Source organism: Elephantulus edwardii, unplaced genomic scaffold, assembly GCF_000299155.1.
Source record: "Elephantulus edwardii isolate Elephantulus edwardi_28Jun2011 unplaced genomic scaffold, EleEdw1.0 scaffold00104, whole genome shotgun sequence".
Taxonomy (NCBI): Eukaryota; Metazoa; Chordata; class Mammalia; order Macroscelidea; family Macroscelididae; genus Elephantulus; species Elephantulus edwardii.
In genome coordinates, this window is record NW_006399854.1 from 430,283 (window position 1) to 448,367 (window position 18,085).

General features: G+C 34.4%; 1 protein-coding gene across 1 annotated transcript in view; it reads left to right on the forward strand.

The window, feature by feature from the left end:
- Positions 1-18,085, forward strand: part of ACTR10 (actin-related protein 10 homolog (S. cerevisiae)) — a 41,879-nt gene that overhangs the window by 17,050 nt on the left and 6,744 nt on the right. Inside the window, exons 3-11 of the mRNA XM_006891765.1 lie at positions 30-112; positions 1,029-1,137; positions 1,650-1,757; positions 4,008-4,075; positions 4,710-4,789; positions 8,901-8,936; positions 9,689-9,768; positions 12,379-12,452; positions 17,603-17,684. Of these exons, the coding sequence (XP_006891827.1) occupies positions 30-112; positions 1,029-1,137; positions 1,650-1,757; positions 4,008-4,075; positions 4,710-4,789; positions 8,901-8,936; positions 9,689-9,768; positions 12,379-12,452; positions 17,603-17,684 (720 nt within the window). The remainder of the gene's footprint in view (positions 1-29; positions 113-1,028; positions 1,138-1,649; positions 1,758-4,007; positions 4,076-4,709; positions 4,790-8,900; positions 8,937-9,688; positions 9,769-12,378; positions 12,453-17,602; positions 17,685-18,085) is intronic.

The following is an 18,085-nucleotide window of genomic DNA, read 5'->3' on the forward strand; positions in this document are numbered from 1 at the left end:
ATATTAATCAATAATTTTACATTTTATAGCCTGTTAAAGTTGTCCAGTATAATATCAACACAGAAGAATTATATTCCTACCTGAAAGAATTCATCCACATACTGTATTTCAGGTAAGATATATTGGACTTGTCTTGTTTTGGTATTTGGGGGATATTTCCGCTTTTGTGATTAAGTAGGTTTTCCTAATGGCAGTCATAGTAATAATTGGATATAAGACATCTGATGCCAAAACCCCTCAGTTGATATTCACTGACATTTTCATTTATTCTTAACCTTTTAAAAAATTTCAAAATCTGGCAGGCATAAGGAAATATTGAAACAAATCAAATGTCCATCACTAAAAAGAATTGAATGATTAAATTATTGTACATTCAAATAATTAAGCTAATGGAATTGACTAATGGACCACACAAACCACTATCTCTACTACTCTGACACCAGAAGAAATAGACAGTGCCCAGTTTCTACAGTTCCTCACCCTGATCAGGATTCCAGTAAACAATCCAGAGTGGAAGAAAAGTATAGAACAAAGCAGAAAATCATTAAAAAAGAAACAGAACAAAACTTATTAATACTGAGAAAAGTAAATATATTCTATAAATAAATAGACTTTTAGATATCTGGGGGAAAAACTACCCTTACTCATCTTGATGGACTAATTGAAATGTGAAGTAATAGACTTATCAAGTGAGCAGTAACACTGAGGAGGTACTTTCCAAGTTACAAAGTTGTGTAACTCGGTGCATGTTAACTTTTATAACTGAAAAAAGAAAATAGCTTTTTAATGGTTCATATTAATAACCAAAATGTAATATTTTGAGATAAATGAGTGAGTAGATATAAAGTTTCTATCACTGGACATAGCATACAATATAAGGTCAAGAATATTGTGTCTTTTGAGGATAATAAAAATGGTCTTTGGTCTTAAAAATATCTTAAGGTAGTACAGTTGCTGTGTTCTTACTACCCAATTATATTATTTACTGAAATGTATTTTGTAACTTTTCAAAACTATTCACTTTTCAGGCATCTGTTGGTTAATCCTAGAGACCGCCGAGTTGTGGTTATCGAGTCGGTATTATGTCCCTCCCACTTCAGAGAGACGCTTGCTCGAGTTCTTTTCAAATATTTTGAGGTACTTCTTTTTAAATCAAATGAGTAGATTGCTTCAGAAGTAGAGAAGCAGTAAAATTCTGTTTTTAGGGAATTTGTGCTCTCTCACTTTTTTTAAGACACTCAAACCTTAAAGGTACTCACTTTGCTATTTTTATTTAGTGCTATTGTGATTGAGTGATTGATTGATTGATTTACAGTAGGGATTTTTCTGATGAGGACTTTTTTTAGCATTTAGAGGTATATTTTGTGCTATAGAATTTATGGTGACTTCCTTCCTTTTTTCTAGCTTTCATGCTTTTTTATGTTCAGTTTAGGCTTTAAATTTCTGTATCAGGAAAAACAAATGTGTTAGTAACTCCTTTAGGATAAGTAAGTAAGCAAGCAGTGCTAGGAATTAGATTTACCTCTTGATACTAGTAATATTACTTAATTATTGTCCATAAGATCCTTTTTCATTAATCTTATCTACCACCTTCAATATTGATAATTATTCTAGTTCTGTTGGGTCTTTTTGTTATTGTTGTCTTTTAGGTACCATCTGTCTTATTTGCTCCAAGTCATCTAATGGCTCTTCTGACTCTTGGGATTAATTCTGCCATGGTCCTGGATTGTGGATATAGGGAAAGCCTGGTGTTACCTGTATCTTTTTATTGTTAACCAGACAATTTTTGTAATTTTTACTCTTAACTAAGATAATTCCTCTTATTATAAATTGTTTTTGATGCAGCAAACTGTCTTTGAGTTGTCATGTGTAGCTGTGAATTATCTTGTAGGAAAATTAATAGAATTATGAGATAGAAGTATATTTCATTTAAGAATTTATCATTATGGATTGGTCTCAATATATCCCCTGGATCAGACTTTGTGAATATTTAGTTGTTCTGGGTTTTGCTTTGTGTGTTTGTTTTTTGTGGGTTGTTTTGTTTGTTTGTTTGTTTTTAATTTTACTATTTTTTTGTGGGGGTTATTTTCTTCACATTGTGTTTCTTATGATCATTCCCATATTTTGTGTCTTAAAAAATTAATCACCAATGATCTATACCCACTTCTACCCCATCTTTTCATAGCTCCTCTGGATCTTTCCTAATTCCTTCATCTTTCTCCAGCCACTAAACTCGGTGACTGTATGATTCACCCTGTATTTCATTTTTAAGAGGATCATGAGCTAATTAGGATGTGTCAGAGAAATTGACTAGTATAGTCAGCTTCTAAAGAAAATATTATACAAAGAATAAGTAGAGAAATTCTAATAAGGAGACTTAATCAAGAAAAATTAAACCTTAATGACAACATGAAATCTATCAAATAACTGAAGTGGAAGTGGGTACGTGTTTTTTCTTTCATTGTCCAGAGAATATCATAGAGGCAGAATAGTATAGAGTCTATAAGCTTGGGTTTTAATATCAAATAAGCATAACAAATGTAAATCTCAGCTATGCATCTTAATAGTTACATGACACTAGCTTTACCTCTCTAGTCACCCATTTTCTTATCTATAAAATGGGAACTTTTAAAAAAATTTTAATCATCCCACCTAATAGAAATGTGTGGTTGAGTGAAATCATGCATACTAAGAGTTTAGCACAGCACCTGGCACATACTAACTTGCTCACTGTTAACAGTTTTTTATAATATTCACAATTAAAAAGAACTTCCCAATAATTCATCCTGTCCCAAAAATGTAATTATTGATTGTGAGCTGGTACATTCTTTATTATTAAAAGCATTTAGATAGATTAGGTATTTGTCTTTAAAAAGTGTTGCCATGGCTACTAGTTCACTGAAAAAGATATTGAATTACATGAATTTAAGCGTCTTACAATTTTGAAATTCTAAACTAAAGTAGGCAAAATCCTTTTTTTTTAATTCTCATAATAACCCTATAGCATAAATAGCATTTGCAGTAAATAAATTATAAATTAAAATTATGCAATAGATAACTCGGAGTCTAAGAATGTAGTCAGGATTTTATCTTATTTATCTCTAAAACTTAAGTTCTTACAAGTATAATTTTTCTTCTTATTTTATAACTATTGTACTTTATAGAACATAAAACAAGATAACAAGCCCCTTTATGTTAAAAGTGAGCATTGTTTGTTGTCTAACTCAACACTATTCAGCAGAAATATAATATAGGCCATATGTGTCATTTTAAAATTCCTAACAGCCCCACTTAAAGTACAAGTAAAAGAGATGAAATTACGTATGATGGCAATCTAGAGCAAGAGGTGCATTGCAGCGTGAACCTGGGGGAGGGAGGAGGGAAGAAAATGTGCAACTATAAACGAAGTTTTAAACTTTTTTAAAAAAATAAGACAAAAAAGATTAAATTAATCTTAGTGTATTTTATTTAATCTAATATATGTAAAAGAATTATTTAAACATACAAGTAATATAAATATTAAGAAATTGGGTGTTTTTATATCCTAAATTTGATGTGTAGTTTATTGTATACCACATCTTAGTTCAGGCTAACATATTTTAAGTGCTCAATCCATCATGTGGCTACTAACAACTTTATTGGGTATCTCAGATTAACTGATGAAGTAAATAATGTGTGTATATTTTTTTAAACTTGTTTTCATTTGAGAAGAAGATAGAGACACTTTTTTGATTTTTTTAATCTTTTTTTCACTAATTTCTTTTTTTTTAAAAAATTTTAAAAAATTTTTTTGTGTCTTTCTTCTTTCTATTTTCTTTATTCTATCAAACCCTTGTGTCGAGGGCTGACTTTCAATAGCTTTTTTGATTTTTTTTCAATAACTTTTAAAAGAAATAAGAATTTACTGCCAAAGGTAATTTAGAATAATACTGAAGAAAGTGAGGAGAATATCAAGGAAACTAAAGTTTTTTCCCTCCTACAATGTAATAACCTTGACACCTCTATAGATATATGAAGGAATCCCAGTATTGAATTGTTGGGGAGCACTTCCCCTTGGAGGAAAAGCTCTTCACAAGTAAGTGTCTTTAAATTTAATACATTCTTCTCACTCAGGCCATGAAAACACCAGGAGTCTTGCTGGTCTAGTCTAGTATGTGTTGAGCTACTAACTGAAAAGTCAGAAGTCAAGCTGACCAATTGCTCTGAGAGAGAAAGATGGGCGGTCTCCCCCCTCTAGATTTACACCCTTGGAATCCCTCTCATTGCTAGCAACTTGGAACTAGCTCATAATTGACCCTTCATTGGATCTCCAAGGCTTTCTATCTTATGGGTGACTTTTCATCTTTCTTTTCTGAGTTAGCAGCACAACTCCCTACAGACTGTACTACCAGAATTCCCTATGTGCCTTCGATAGGTTTTCACCATCAAAAACCTGATGGAAGATCACTTCACTGAGTCGGAATGGACTTGATAGCAGTGGGTTAGTTTGTTTAACCTGTAACTTAGAAACAGATAATTTTTTTTTTTAACAAAGTGCTTTTAATATGTTAGGAACAATTTTATTCTGTTTTCTATTAGCCTTGAATATAGGAAACAATTTTTATTTAAAGCATCTTAATCTATTATGAAGTATCAAACTAAAAATAGTTAATCAATTATAATATTTTCATTCCTGTAATTTTTTTTCTTTTTTTCAATTTAAATTTTAGAGAGTTAGAAGCTCAACTCTTGGAACAATGTACTGTTGATACAAGTGCTATTAAAGAACAGAGCCTTCCTTCAGTGATGGGTAAAATAATTTAATGCTGTTTGAAAGCAGCTTGTCTTCAACCTTATTTCATTCTTTTCCCAAATGTATAGTAATTTCCCCACACACCACTCTGAGGATACTGCTCCTACTGTTGAGATTATTACTGAACTCTTAATCACCAAATCCAGTCGCTTAGTTTCAGTCATACTTTCTCAAGCTTGACATTGTGGGTTCACTTTGTACTTGAAATTCTCTTTTCCCTGACTTGCAGAGCTCTATTACTTTCTGTTGTTACTTCTCTAAGAATTACTTCTCAGTTTCCATTTTGTTTCCTTCTCTGTTGATATCTCCTAAAAATCTGCTTTTTATCCATTTTTTCTTCTTACTGGCTTTTAGACGTGATCTCATCACTTACCATAACTTCACCTACAATTATATGCTCTTAAGATTTAAATCTTCCAGGGGAGCTCTGGTGGCCTAGTGGCAAGGAGCTGCAACTACAATCCCAGAGGGAGGCGCACGGTTCGAATCCACCAGATGCTCTGCCAGGGAAAGGAGAGGCAGTCTCCTCCTGTACCAGTCAGATCTGATTTGACGGTACACTCACACAGAAATAATAAAATTAAAAAAAAAAAAATTAAATCTTCCAAAGGTGAACACATTAGCTCTTTCCTCAGATTTATTTCAACATCATATTTAGCAAAATATATATTATCATCTTCCTTCTGTCTCACTTTAGAAGCCTAGGGGTTATCAGATCTTTCATTCTTTCACAAAAATCTTTCAACTTTTCTATCTTCCACAGTCAGATAGATCCGATAACAAATACATTATTTTGCTCTAGGCATTTATTATTGTTTGCTTTTAATATTACAGGAGCTTACTTATTTTTTTTTTTTTTTGCTCCCTCCCTAACTTATGGGGGTTCCATTCCAGTGACACCCTTGTAAATTGGTTCTGACATTTCTGACATAAGTCAGATGCCTCAAAAAAATTTTTTTAATGTTGTCATGATTATTATCTTTACTATCTGATCTTTATTTGTCTTTGGAGGTTGACATGAGAATGATAATACCCTCAAATTACATGCTGAAACATTATAGTACAGTGTGTGTGTGTGTGTGGATGTGAGTGTAGTGTATCACAGAGTCAGAACTGACCCACAGTTGACCCTCCCACAGGTTTTCAGAGGCCGTTAATCACACATGAGGAGATTGCCCATTCTTCTCCTGCAGAGCAAATGGTGGCCTTGAACTGCTTGCCTTCGGGATTGCTGCACAGCTAGCTGCTTGCCACAAGGCCACCAGAACAAACAATAATATGTGCCTTCCCCTCTAAAATACCACCAAAAACAAACAGTTGTTGTATGTTATTTATCTTAACTTGAATATGCTCTAAATTGAGACTACCTATGTATTTCCTTAGTCTGCTGTTTTTCTAATTCTTCTTAAATCAGTAACTACCCTTTTTATCTTATTTCCACTGTAGTAAATATTTTAAATTCTTTAGGTACATTAAGTCCTTTGACAATCCTATGCCTTCATTAATATTCATTATTATAATCTTATGCCTTCATTATATCTTCTTTTACCTTTTCAATATACTTCTTTTTTTTTTAATGTTGTATGTATTTCTTTACCTAGGATATTTTTCCTTTCTTAGTGGGTTTTTGATTCCTCTATTTGATCTAATTGGAATACTATATTAATTGTGAAGCCATTCTACCTTCCTTAAACAAAAATATAAAAAAATTTTAAAATGGCTCCCTTCCTTTTGAGTCCTTAACAGCACTTAATTTAGTGTACATTATAACACATGATAATTTGTCTTTTAACCTGTCTTTTTCCTGGCGTAAGCTTGAGGTGCTCTCTCTTACTTTTTGGTCTGTAACTCTTAGCTTAGTACCTGGACACTGAATAAATCTTAAAAGAGATTTTTAAGACATTTATACTTGGTAACATGTTATTTTCCTATAGTTTCTTATTGGTATCTAAAACAATGCCATTCTTCATTTTGTAATTTAGGTTATAACTTTTTCTGTTCGGGATAAACTTTCTTACCCTTTTGATAAATCATGGCAGTTAATTTGTAGAAGATCTCCAAAGAGAATAGGCTCTGTGCGGTATTCTGGGATCTCTTTATTAAAGATTTCTTTAGATCCTTTTTAGCAATTTTCTTAAAATTGTGGCTGTATAATGTTCTCAGATACCTTTTTTTTTTAACCAACCTTCTCAGACTCTTACTAATTCTCCTCTTCCCCACTTCCTAATTTATGTCTGTGATAGTTAACCTTACAGTTCCATTCACCGAGGAATCAAGTCATGCTTGTTTTAGCATCTACACAAGATGCATTGATTGACACAGTGATCCTAACAGTGGGCTCAAGCATATTAAAGATTGCTAGGATGGCACAGGATAAAGCAAGATTCAGATCTGTTGTTCATAGTGTCACTATGAGTCATGGACAACTTGAAGGCAGCTAACAATAATAAGAAGGATCAGAAATGTCAGCACATCTAAAATATTTCTTTTCAAGGTCCTTAAGAAAGATTAGAAGTATTAGGCATACTTAAGTATCCTTAAATGAATTTTGAGTGAGGCTCTTATTTAATATATAGAATATAGCTTAAGAGAGAAGGAATATCCTGTAATAATTAACAATTTACAAAGGCTAAGGACATTGATTTTAAAATATGCAGACCTGTTATTGCCCATTCTCAGGTGTCTCAATGCCTCTTGACGCAAAGAGATTGGAGGGTGCTGAGCGGCACATGCTAAGGCTTCCCAGTGTAGTGCACATATAGCCCAGGCCTCTTAAGAGCACCATTGATTTTTAAAATAGGCAATTTAAAATAGACTTTTTATACAGGAATGTTATGATTCTTACTCTCCTAAATGAGCTGAAGTTTATAATTTTTCTGAGCCAAATTCAATAGATGGCTTTGGTTTTTCTTTCTCCCAATGATTGTGCTTATTTGCTAAGATTAAAGTGTCCCTTCCCTCCCTGCAACAGTATTTAATCCTAGAAAAACGAAATTCTTTTTTCAAGCCTTACATATTGCCTAAAGAAAATTGTTTTTTCTTATAATCAAATTTCTTTGACGCCTTCTAGGTTTGCTGGTTGAGTGTTTTGTGTTTTTTTTTAAGTTGTGAACAGCTAACTAGGATTTTGTTAAAAAATATTTTTAGGGCAAAGATAATTCTAGAATGTTATAGGTTATTATGCTCCTTCTTTAAACATATTGCCTCAAATGACGGCAAAAAAAATATGTTTCTACGCATGGTCTCAATTTAAAAGTGTGCGGCAATGTGTTAATTACAGGATCTTATAAACCACCTAACACTTCTCTCCTCTATAAAAACCAAGCGAAGTTCATTACTGTCAAATTGATTTAAATTTATAGGGACCCCCCTTATGGTTTCTGAGGCTGCAAAACTTAATGGGAGCAGACTATTTCACCTTTTTCTCATGGATCAGCTGGTGGATTCAAACCATGAACCATCTAGTTAACAACCCAACATATAATGCACTACAGTAACATTATTGTTGTTAGGTGCCTTTTAGTTGACTTCACCTGACAGTATCCCTGTGTATAATAGATAGAAACCTTGCCCTCTTCTGACACTATCCTCACAATCTTTGCTGTGGTTAAGCCAATTGATAATTACTATGTCAGTCCATCTCCTTCAGAGTCTTTCTACCCTTTAGTCTTCCACCTTTCTAAGTATAGGTGTTCTTTTTCAGGTACTGGCCTATCCCGACAACATGCTTAAAGTGTATGAGATGAAGTTTCATTATCCTCACCTCTAAAGAGCTCTCTGGCTACAGTTCTTCCAAGACATGATTGTTAGTCCTATTGGCAGTCCATAGTATATTCTGCACTCTTTGCCAATACTGTATTTCAAAGGCATCTAAAGTTTACAAGTCTAGGACACCCCACATACCTGGCACTGTGCTTTGGGTTGGTGTTGAATGATAGATGATTCAGTTTCTCCCATGAAAGCAAACTCTATTTTCTTTTCTATATTCCTCACCACCACTACACAGTTGTAGTAGTTTTTGTGTGCTTGTTTTAATTTTATTTTATCAAAGTGGAAAATAGAAATGTGATTGAAATTTATTAAGTTCTTTGTAAAATTTCTCTTTCAGGTTCAATTCCAGAAGGTGTCTTAGAGGACATTAAAGGTGAATATCTGAGGGTCCCAGTTTTTTCCTTTTCTTAAGTGTTAAATCAGAGGGAATGTGTTTCTAAATATTCTTATATGTTGCCTAAATAAACATAGACTATATATTATTATACACAGATATGGAGAGTACATATTCTTATAGATATTAATATATATACACAGAATATATTATTTGCTATATACATAAAGTTTTTTATGTCTGCCTAGTTAATATATTTTAAATATTTAGTATACAGGTTGTAGAATAATGTTAATAGGAATTTGGAGTTTTATTTGTATTTATGAAAGCTCTTGCCATTTTCTATGATATGTTATCAAAGTAAATGCTCCATTATAGATAGTGACTATACTGTTACTACAAACTCGTAATTTGCACAGTAGGAAATAGCAGTCCTGTTGCTTAAGATAGCCATAATTGAGGTTATTTAGTGTTTTTTTACCTCAAGTTTTCCCCTATGTATTCTTATAAAGTCAATCATTTTACTCTGGAAATTCTTGAATAGGGTGTAAAATACACTGGACACACTTATTAAACCATGTCTATGATTCCTAAGTGAATTTAAAAAGGTAGTCTCTTTTTTTATTTGTAGACAAATAGTTACAAGCCAACTAAAGACCCTTCTATGGAGTTTATAAAATCTGAATGATCAGCATGCGCTCTGGAATGAAATAATTTCTACTGCACTGTAGATTGACTGCACTTAATGACAAAGTATAACAAAATCCTTTTTTTCTGCCTTTCCTTTTAAGTTCGTACTTGTTTTGTGAGTGATCTGAAGCGTGGACTAAATATCCAAGCAGCAAAATTTAACATTGATGGGAAAGCTGAGGTAAGTTAAAAATAAAGATGCATTCTTTCTTGGGGGATTATTAGATATATTAGGAAGATCTGTTACTATGACTATTACTCAAATATATGCACCAAGAACTAAACCCAAAGAAGAGGAGGTTGAGAGTTTCTACCAACTTTTGCAGTCCAAAACTGACCAAACAGCAATCAAGATGCATAATAATTCTTGGTAACTCAAACGCAGAAGTTTGAAACAATAAGAGTGGTCAGAAAGTATGGAATTGATGACAGAAATGAGGCTGGAGATCAAATGAGTGAATTTTGTGAGCTCAATGATTTATTCATCGCAAATAACTTTCTACAAAAACATAAAAAACCCACAAATGATAACTTTACACATGAACTTCACCTAATAATTTTCACAGGAATCAGATTGACTATATTTCAGAAAGAATCAGTGGAGAAGCACAATATCTGCAGTCAAAACCAGCCCAGGTCCCAGTTGTGGAACAGATCATCAGTTACTCATGTAGAAGTTCAAATTGAAGTTGAAGAAAATTAAAGCTAGTCTACAGAAAACAAAATAAAACCTTGAGTCTGTCCTATTTGAATTTAAGAATCATCTCAAAAACAGAATTGAGGCCTTGAACACCAATGATCAAAGACAAGAGAAACTATGAGAGACACATTAAGATACCATCCATGAAGACAGCAAGAGGTCATTACAAAGGGGGAGAAAGAAAAGACCTAATGGGATGTCAAGACCATGAAAATTGCATTAGAGGTTGAGAAACCAAAACAAAAGGAAGAGATGCCAAATAAATTGATGAATAGAAGATTCCAAGGGCAGCTTGAGAAGATAAAGCAAAATATTACAATGAAATGTGCTAAGAGCTGAAGTCAGAATAAAAAGGGGAAAACTCACTTAACATTTCTCCACCTGAAAGAACTGAAAAAAAAAATTCAAGCCTCAAATTGCAATACTGGAAGATGCTGTGGGCACAATCTTGAATGATCGTGGACCCATCAAAAGAAGAGGAAAAGAATACACAGCATCAGTGTACCAAAAAGAATTAGTTGACTCTGAAAAATTTCAGGAAGTACCCTATGAAGAAGGAGGCAATCATGATAAAAGAGGAAGTTTGAGCTTCACTGAAGGCACTGGCAAAAAAGAAGGCCCAGGAATTTATGGAATACCAATTGACATGTTTCAACTAACAGATACAACCCTAGACGCACTCACCAGTTTATTCCAGGAAATCAGGAGGACACCTACCTCGCTGAATAACTAGAAAAGAACCGTATTTGTCCCTATTCCCAAGAAAGGTGATATAACAGAATGTGGAAACTGTCAAGCAATATTATTAATATCTCATGCAAGCAAAATATTGTTTAAGATCATTCAAAAATGGCTGGAACAGTATATTGACAGGAACTACCAGAAGTTCAAGCAGGTTTTAGAAGAGGCCATGGCACCAGGTATGTCATTGCTGGTGTCATAGGATACGGGCTGGAAGTAAAGAATACCAGAAGACTGTCTATTTATGCTTTATTGACTATGCAAAGGCATTTGGATCATAACAAATTATTACTAACATTGAGAAGAATGGGAATCTCAGAGCACTTAGTTGTGATCATATGGAATCTATACCTTAAGATTAAGAAGCTGCTATCCAGACAGAGCAAAGGAACACTGCATACTGCATGGTTTAAAATTGAGAAGGGTTTGCAACAAGGTTGTATCCTTTTCCATACATATTCAAGCTGTATGCTAAGAAAATAATTCATGAAGGCAGACTCTATGAAGAGAAATGTAATATCAGGATTGGAGGAAGACACATCAACAACCTGCATTATGCAAATGACACAACTTTGCTTATAGAAAGAAAGTGAAGAGAATATGAAATGCTTGCTGTAGAAGATCCAGGACTACAGCCTTCAGTATGGATAACATCTTAACATGAAGAAAGCAAAGGTCTTCACTTCAGAACCAAGAGTCAACATTATGATAGATGGAGAAAGGATTACAGCTGTTGGCGATTTCTTCTAGCTTGGATCAACAGTATCCCATTAGTACTAGCAGTCAGGAAATCAGGAGACATTGCACTTGGCAAGTCCTCTGTCAGAGACCTCTCCAAAATGCTGAAGAGCAAAGATACTAGTTCAAAACTAAAGTACACCTGATTCAGGTCATGGTCTTCTGGATCACCTGCTATGTATCAGAGAGCTGGACAGTGAATAGAAATGACTAAAGAATTGATGCCTTTGAATTGTGCTTGAGAAGAATACTGGACAGTCCATGGACTGCCAGAAAAATAAACAGATACGTGTTGAAAAGGTGCAGGCATAGTGCTCCTTGGAAGCAAAGATGGTGAAGATTTGTCTTTCATACTTTGGATATGTTGCTAGGTAAGGCTATTCCTTGGAAAAAGACATCATGCTTTCAAAGATGGAGGGTCAGCGAAGGAGAGCAAGACTTCCAATAAGATGAATTGACAAGTTGACTTCAGGAATGGACTCTGGTGTGTCAGAGATGAAGAGGGAACAGGATAGGCTAGGGTTCTGGTTAGCTGTTCATAGGGTCGCCATGAGTTGTACTTGACTCGGGTACCTAAAACCAACACTTACACTTGGGATATTTTTATTTCAGCGTCCTACACCACCCCCAAATGTTGACTACCCATTAGATGGAGAGAAGATTTTACATGTCCTTGGATCAATCAGGTTAGACGTTTAATTCTTGTGTGTGTGTTTGTGTGTGTGCGTGTGTGTGTGTGTGTGTGTATGCATGAGTGTGCCATCAAATCTGATCTGACTGGTACAGGAAGAGATTGCCCCTCCTTCTCCAGCAGAGCATCTGGTAGATTCAAATCTTGTACCTCTGGGATTACAGTGCAGCTTCTTGCCACTAGGCAACCAGAGCTCCCTAGACTTTTAATTCTTTAAGAGCAAAAATGAACTGAAAAGTTTTTTGTAAATTTTTACTTCAGTATTACTGATTTAGATTTTTTTAAAACTTATAAAGAAGTTCTTACCCGAACAACAGGATAATTAAAAACAAATTTGGTTAGTGAAAATAATAATCAGCAGGAATTATGATACTTTAATGTAAAAATAAACAAAATTTTTTCAGAAAGACCATGTAATAAAATATAATTATAGAAAAAAAAAACCAAAAAAACAAGACCATGTAGGAAATATCTCATGCTTTGTGGTCTTCTATTCTACAGTTTTAGCACAGAAGTCAATCATAAATGATAAGTAAATGACTGAGCTTGGTTGCACTGCACAAAGATTTTATTTACAAAAATCTAACAATGTGCTGGATTTGGCAATCAATGCCATAATTTTCTGACTCCTGGTTTAAATTTTTTCATATTAGAAAGAATGTTTTGTTCCAAATAAACTCAGCATTTACAATCTATCTTTTATTAATATTAGACTATTCTTTCAGTGATAGACTATAAACTTTTAATAAAAATTCAAACTCATCATCAAGTCCAGACCACTTCGTAGCTGGCCCTCCAGCGGGCTTTCTGAAGGCTGTACACCTCATAGGAGGACCTTACGTATCTTTCTCCCACAGAGCGGATTCTCGATTTGTCAGCCATCTTTGTGTTAGCAGTGAGCGCTCAACATACTATAGCACCAGAGCTCCCTAGAGTTTTATTAATGATCACTAAGGACCCATATAATTGTCTTGTTACCTGTGTAATTTTTGTTTCTTCCACACTAAATTTATAAAGTTTATATTGTTTTTGTTAAGTGCCGTTGGGTTGGAGGCGACCCATAGCGACCCTATGACTGAAAGACCTGGACACTGGTATAACTTTCATCCTTTCTCCAGGTTCATAGGGTTTCCAGAAGCAAGCTGTTATGGAAGTAGATGCTGTTCCTGCTTCCAAGCTTGTTTTAATCGGGGAGCTCCACCAAACACTGTTCACCATGGATAACATTCTCACATTTGACACATCTGTGTCACAGTGTTCAGCTTCACAGCAACCACAATTTACCTCTGTATAGCAAGTAGACCTACCAGAGTTATACGACCTAGAAGAATGTTTTGCCAAAAACAAGTAAAAGCAGGCCTGAGGGCTGCGGATTAGAGTCACCACCTTTGGCTTGGGAGAGTGACTTTCTGTCCTCTAGGCCAATCAATTTCTCTCTATGCTGTTTATATTATTTTATAAAATTAGAAGATAAAAAAAATTATGCTAGTAAAGGTACTATTAGATTTTGAGAATGTTAATCTAGTAAATTTATAAAATTAACCCAAAAGAACAAACAAATCTGTCTTGGAGAAAATGCAGCTGGAGTGCTCTTCGGAGGCAAAGATGATAAAACTTCATCTCATATACTTTGGGCTTGTTGCTAGGAGAGGCTAGTCCTTGAAGACAGACATCATGCTTGTAAAGGTGGAGGATCAGTGAAAGAAAGATCCTTAATTAGATAGATAGACAGACAGACAGACATACACAGTACAGTGACTGCTGCAATGGGCTCTAGGGTGTTAGGAAGTGGGAGGATGACACAGGATAGGACAGGGTTCAGCATTTTTGTTCATAGGGTTGCTATGGGTCATACTCCACTCAACAGCACCTAACTACAATAACTACAACAATATAGAGATTATTTTGATAATTGAAGGATGAATATAAATACAGTACATTTCCTGGTTACCAGCATCTTACTATACACAACTAGTACTAACTTACCCTTTAATGTTATGTAAATTTGCCCTCAGTTTGAAATGATTGAACAAACTCCAACTGACATCATATTCACCTTCATTTGTGCGTGTCCAGCTTTTTTTGCACTTAAGTAAGGCTAAGTAAGAACCATATGCACCTATTCTGATTTACCTACAAATAAGAGTTAAAGACACACTTAAGAATGGATCTCATGTGTGTCCATGGGACTACCAGTGTATAAAAGTGGTATGTTAGGTGAACAGAAAAGCAAGAGTGTAACCTCTTGGTCATTTAAATTACTATTTTACATATTTTCCTGATTATTTAGCAGTTTAAAAATTTTCTTAGTTGGTAGGGATATTCAACCACTTAGTTACTAATAGTAAGGAATAATTAATGGTAAAGGAAGCCCTATGGCTCCCAGAGCCATTTAGTTTATTTACTATTGTCTGCTATGGGGAACTCTGGTGGCTATGAGCAAGAAACCACACTGCAATCCAGAAAGCACACAGTTCGAGACCACCAGCTACTCCACAGGAGACTGAAGGGCACTTTCCTCCCATGCGATTAACGGCCTCTGAAAACCTGTGGGAGGCTCAGCTCTGGGTCGGTTCTGACTTGATGGTACACAACAACAATGTCTGCTAAGATTTTTTTTTCCCCTGCTAAAGGTCTAATTCCAATGAAATCAAAGTTGACAGACCCAAATAGGACAGGTTATTGATTGGTGAATTTAAGTGAAGGACCATATTTTTTAAAGAATATATTAAACATTTTATTTTTCAAATTTATAAGCATTTATTTGCTTACCAAACATTTCCCAAGACCTTTACTTTGAAGCTAATTCTGCATATAGAGTTCTGAATTATAATTTATTAAACCAAAAATTCTTGGTTTATGATTTCTAGTTTTTTTGTTTTGTTTGAAGGACAAAATCAGTGTTGATACTTGTGAATCAGTATTGGTATAGGATCCTTTTAGATAGTTTCTTCTAGACTTTTAAAAACTGTCTTATCTAAGTTATTTCATTTTCCCAAAGCATTTATCTTCCTTTTCTTTGAAGGAAATATATTGTACTGGCTAAGTAATAGTTATTTAATTTTAATATCAAGTCAACTGACACTGAAGAATTGAGAAAAGGAAACTGACCATTAAGCATGCAACTCAATTGAGGGCAACAGCAGTGTAGTGTGCCAGCGTAGCAGCAGGAGGCTGACGTGTCATGAACGTGCCGCCTACTGCAGGCCTATTAATAGAACGTGGAGTTCTGTTGGACATAAAGTCACTATGCATCAGAATGGACCAGGCACCTGACAACAAGAACTGGTAAAATGGAGACAAAGTATGTTGAGTCTCATAAATAGAAATGTTTATGTTTTGAAAAAAGATTCAATACCCATAAAATAGTTTGCATAGCATGATTCCAGTTGTCTAATATAATTCTGATGGGCCATGAGGTATAAGCCTGAAAATTGTGGCCTCAAAAAGATAGAAATTAGTCTCTCATATAAAAAAATTCAGAGGTACACAGTCCAGGTGTGGTATGCAAGCTCCCATGCGGAACCAAAGCAATCTCCGTTGTTCCTCTCCCCTCCTTGGCCGTGGTGGTCCATATAGTGCTGCACTTCTGGCATCATGTCTGTTTTTGAAGAAAGCAAGCAAGCAAAAGACTGTTCTTAACCTTTTAAAGAAACTTCTGTCTGTATCTAATCTGGTACCTAGTCTGGCTACATCTAGCTAAAAAGGAAGCTAGTATCACTTTAACTAGTAAACAGTGTGTCCAGAGGAAAAATGGGAATTCTTTTAAAATATTTAGATTCTAGTGGCATGGAGCTGCAACAACAATCCCAGAGGCGCATGGTTCGAATCCACCAGATGCTGTGCCGGGGAAGGAGGGGCAGTCTCCTCCTGTATCAGTCAGATCTGATTTGATGGTACACTCACACAAAAATAATAAAATAAAATTTAAAAAAAAAAAGATTCATAGGAAGTTTCCAAGGTAATACAAAGAAGCCCCTGTGTACACTTCAGTAAGTTTCTTCAGTGATTACATCCTACGTATTATAGTATAATATCAAACCTGGGAAATTTCCATTAACATGTGTGTCTGTGTGTGTGTGTGTGTACTACATATGTATTTGTATGATCACTGTCACAATCATAATACAGAACTATTCCATCACCACAAAGACCTTCCTCATCCTACCTAAAAATACTTTTAAGTTGAGTTAGAATAGTAAAATTGAAAATATGTATTTATCAGATATACATTACCACTTAGTGTATTATTTTTTTAGTGTATTATTAGTGTGTTTTTTTTTAATTTATTATTAGTTTCAATAAAAATTTACAGAGACTTTGGATTTCCATTCATTCATTGTTGCACTTTTCTTCCCTCCCAACACTCCCCCCTACTACACTATCCTCTTGGAAAAGTAAAAGAAAAATTCTTTCATTGTTTTATAATCCCACCCCCTAAGTCCACTCCACTATACAGTCTTTGCTCTGGACTCCTGTCATGACAAAAATACCTAATAAATTTCCCTCTTAAACAGTTTTCTCCCTCATCTATTTCAATGCATTATGCATTATGATATTTTAAAAGATGTTTTCAATTTAGAAAACCAATGCCTTTGACTTTCTAAAATGCTTATGGAATATAATTAACTTTCATAGAATACATTTTCTCTGGTTTGAAGTTTGAGTAGTTATAATTGAACATGAAATAAATGTAAACCTATAAATAATAATTTTCTTTTTGCCATCGAGTTGGAACAGACTCATAGCTGACTTTCCAGCAAGTGGGTTTTCAGAGGCAGTTTAATCACGCAGGAGAAGACTGCCTTGCCTGTCTTTCTCCTGTCAAGCAGCTAGTGGATTTGAACCCTCTTGCCTTTGAGATGGCAAGATAGTTCCTTACCACTGAGCCACCAGACCTCCATAGAAATAGCTAATGATTATGTAGTAGTGCTTCCTAAACACCAAGCACTGTTCTGTTAATGAATCTTCACATCACCCTTTGTACGGTAGATATTATTTGTTCTTCATTCTTTTAAATGGGGAAATATCTTATACTTTAAGAATTACTCTGTTTTAATGTAGTATTGGTATATTAAAGTACTATGACCACAGAGCTCTTGATAAGTCCCTTACTATATTGTGTGTATTTTTTTTTTATTTTAGAGATTCTGTTGTAGAAATTCTTTTTGAACAAGATAATGAAGAAAAGTCAGTTGCCACATTAATATTGGATTCACTTATGCAGGTATTTTCATTTATGAGTATAGTCCTCTAGAGGAAAATTTTTAAATGTTACTATGTTAAAATTTATACTTGATGAGTTTTACTTTGTAACAGAAGCATGATACCTAAGATACATTAGAGAAAATGAGTGCCTTGAACTTAGGCTTTTTTCTTTTCCTTCAGAATAATGATAACCAAATTATTATTTTCTCTGTAGAGTGGCCTGTGGTTCTGTCAAATATGTTTACATGGTATAAAGTTTTATATTTCTCAGAAAACCAGTTACAGTTGTTTCCAGCTAGTGGCAGCCCTTTATGTGAATCATGATCCATAGGAATTTTCAGTGGTACAGATTCTGGTTTTCACAACCCTATGCACAACAGAACACCCGCAGATTAACAAAAAGGGCAACCTAGGTAGAAC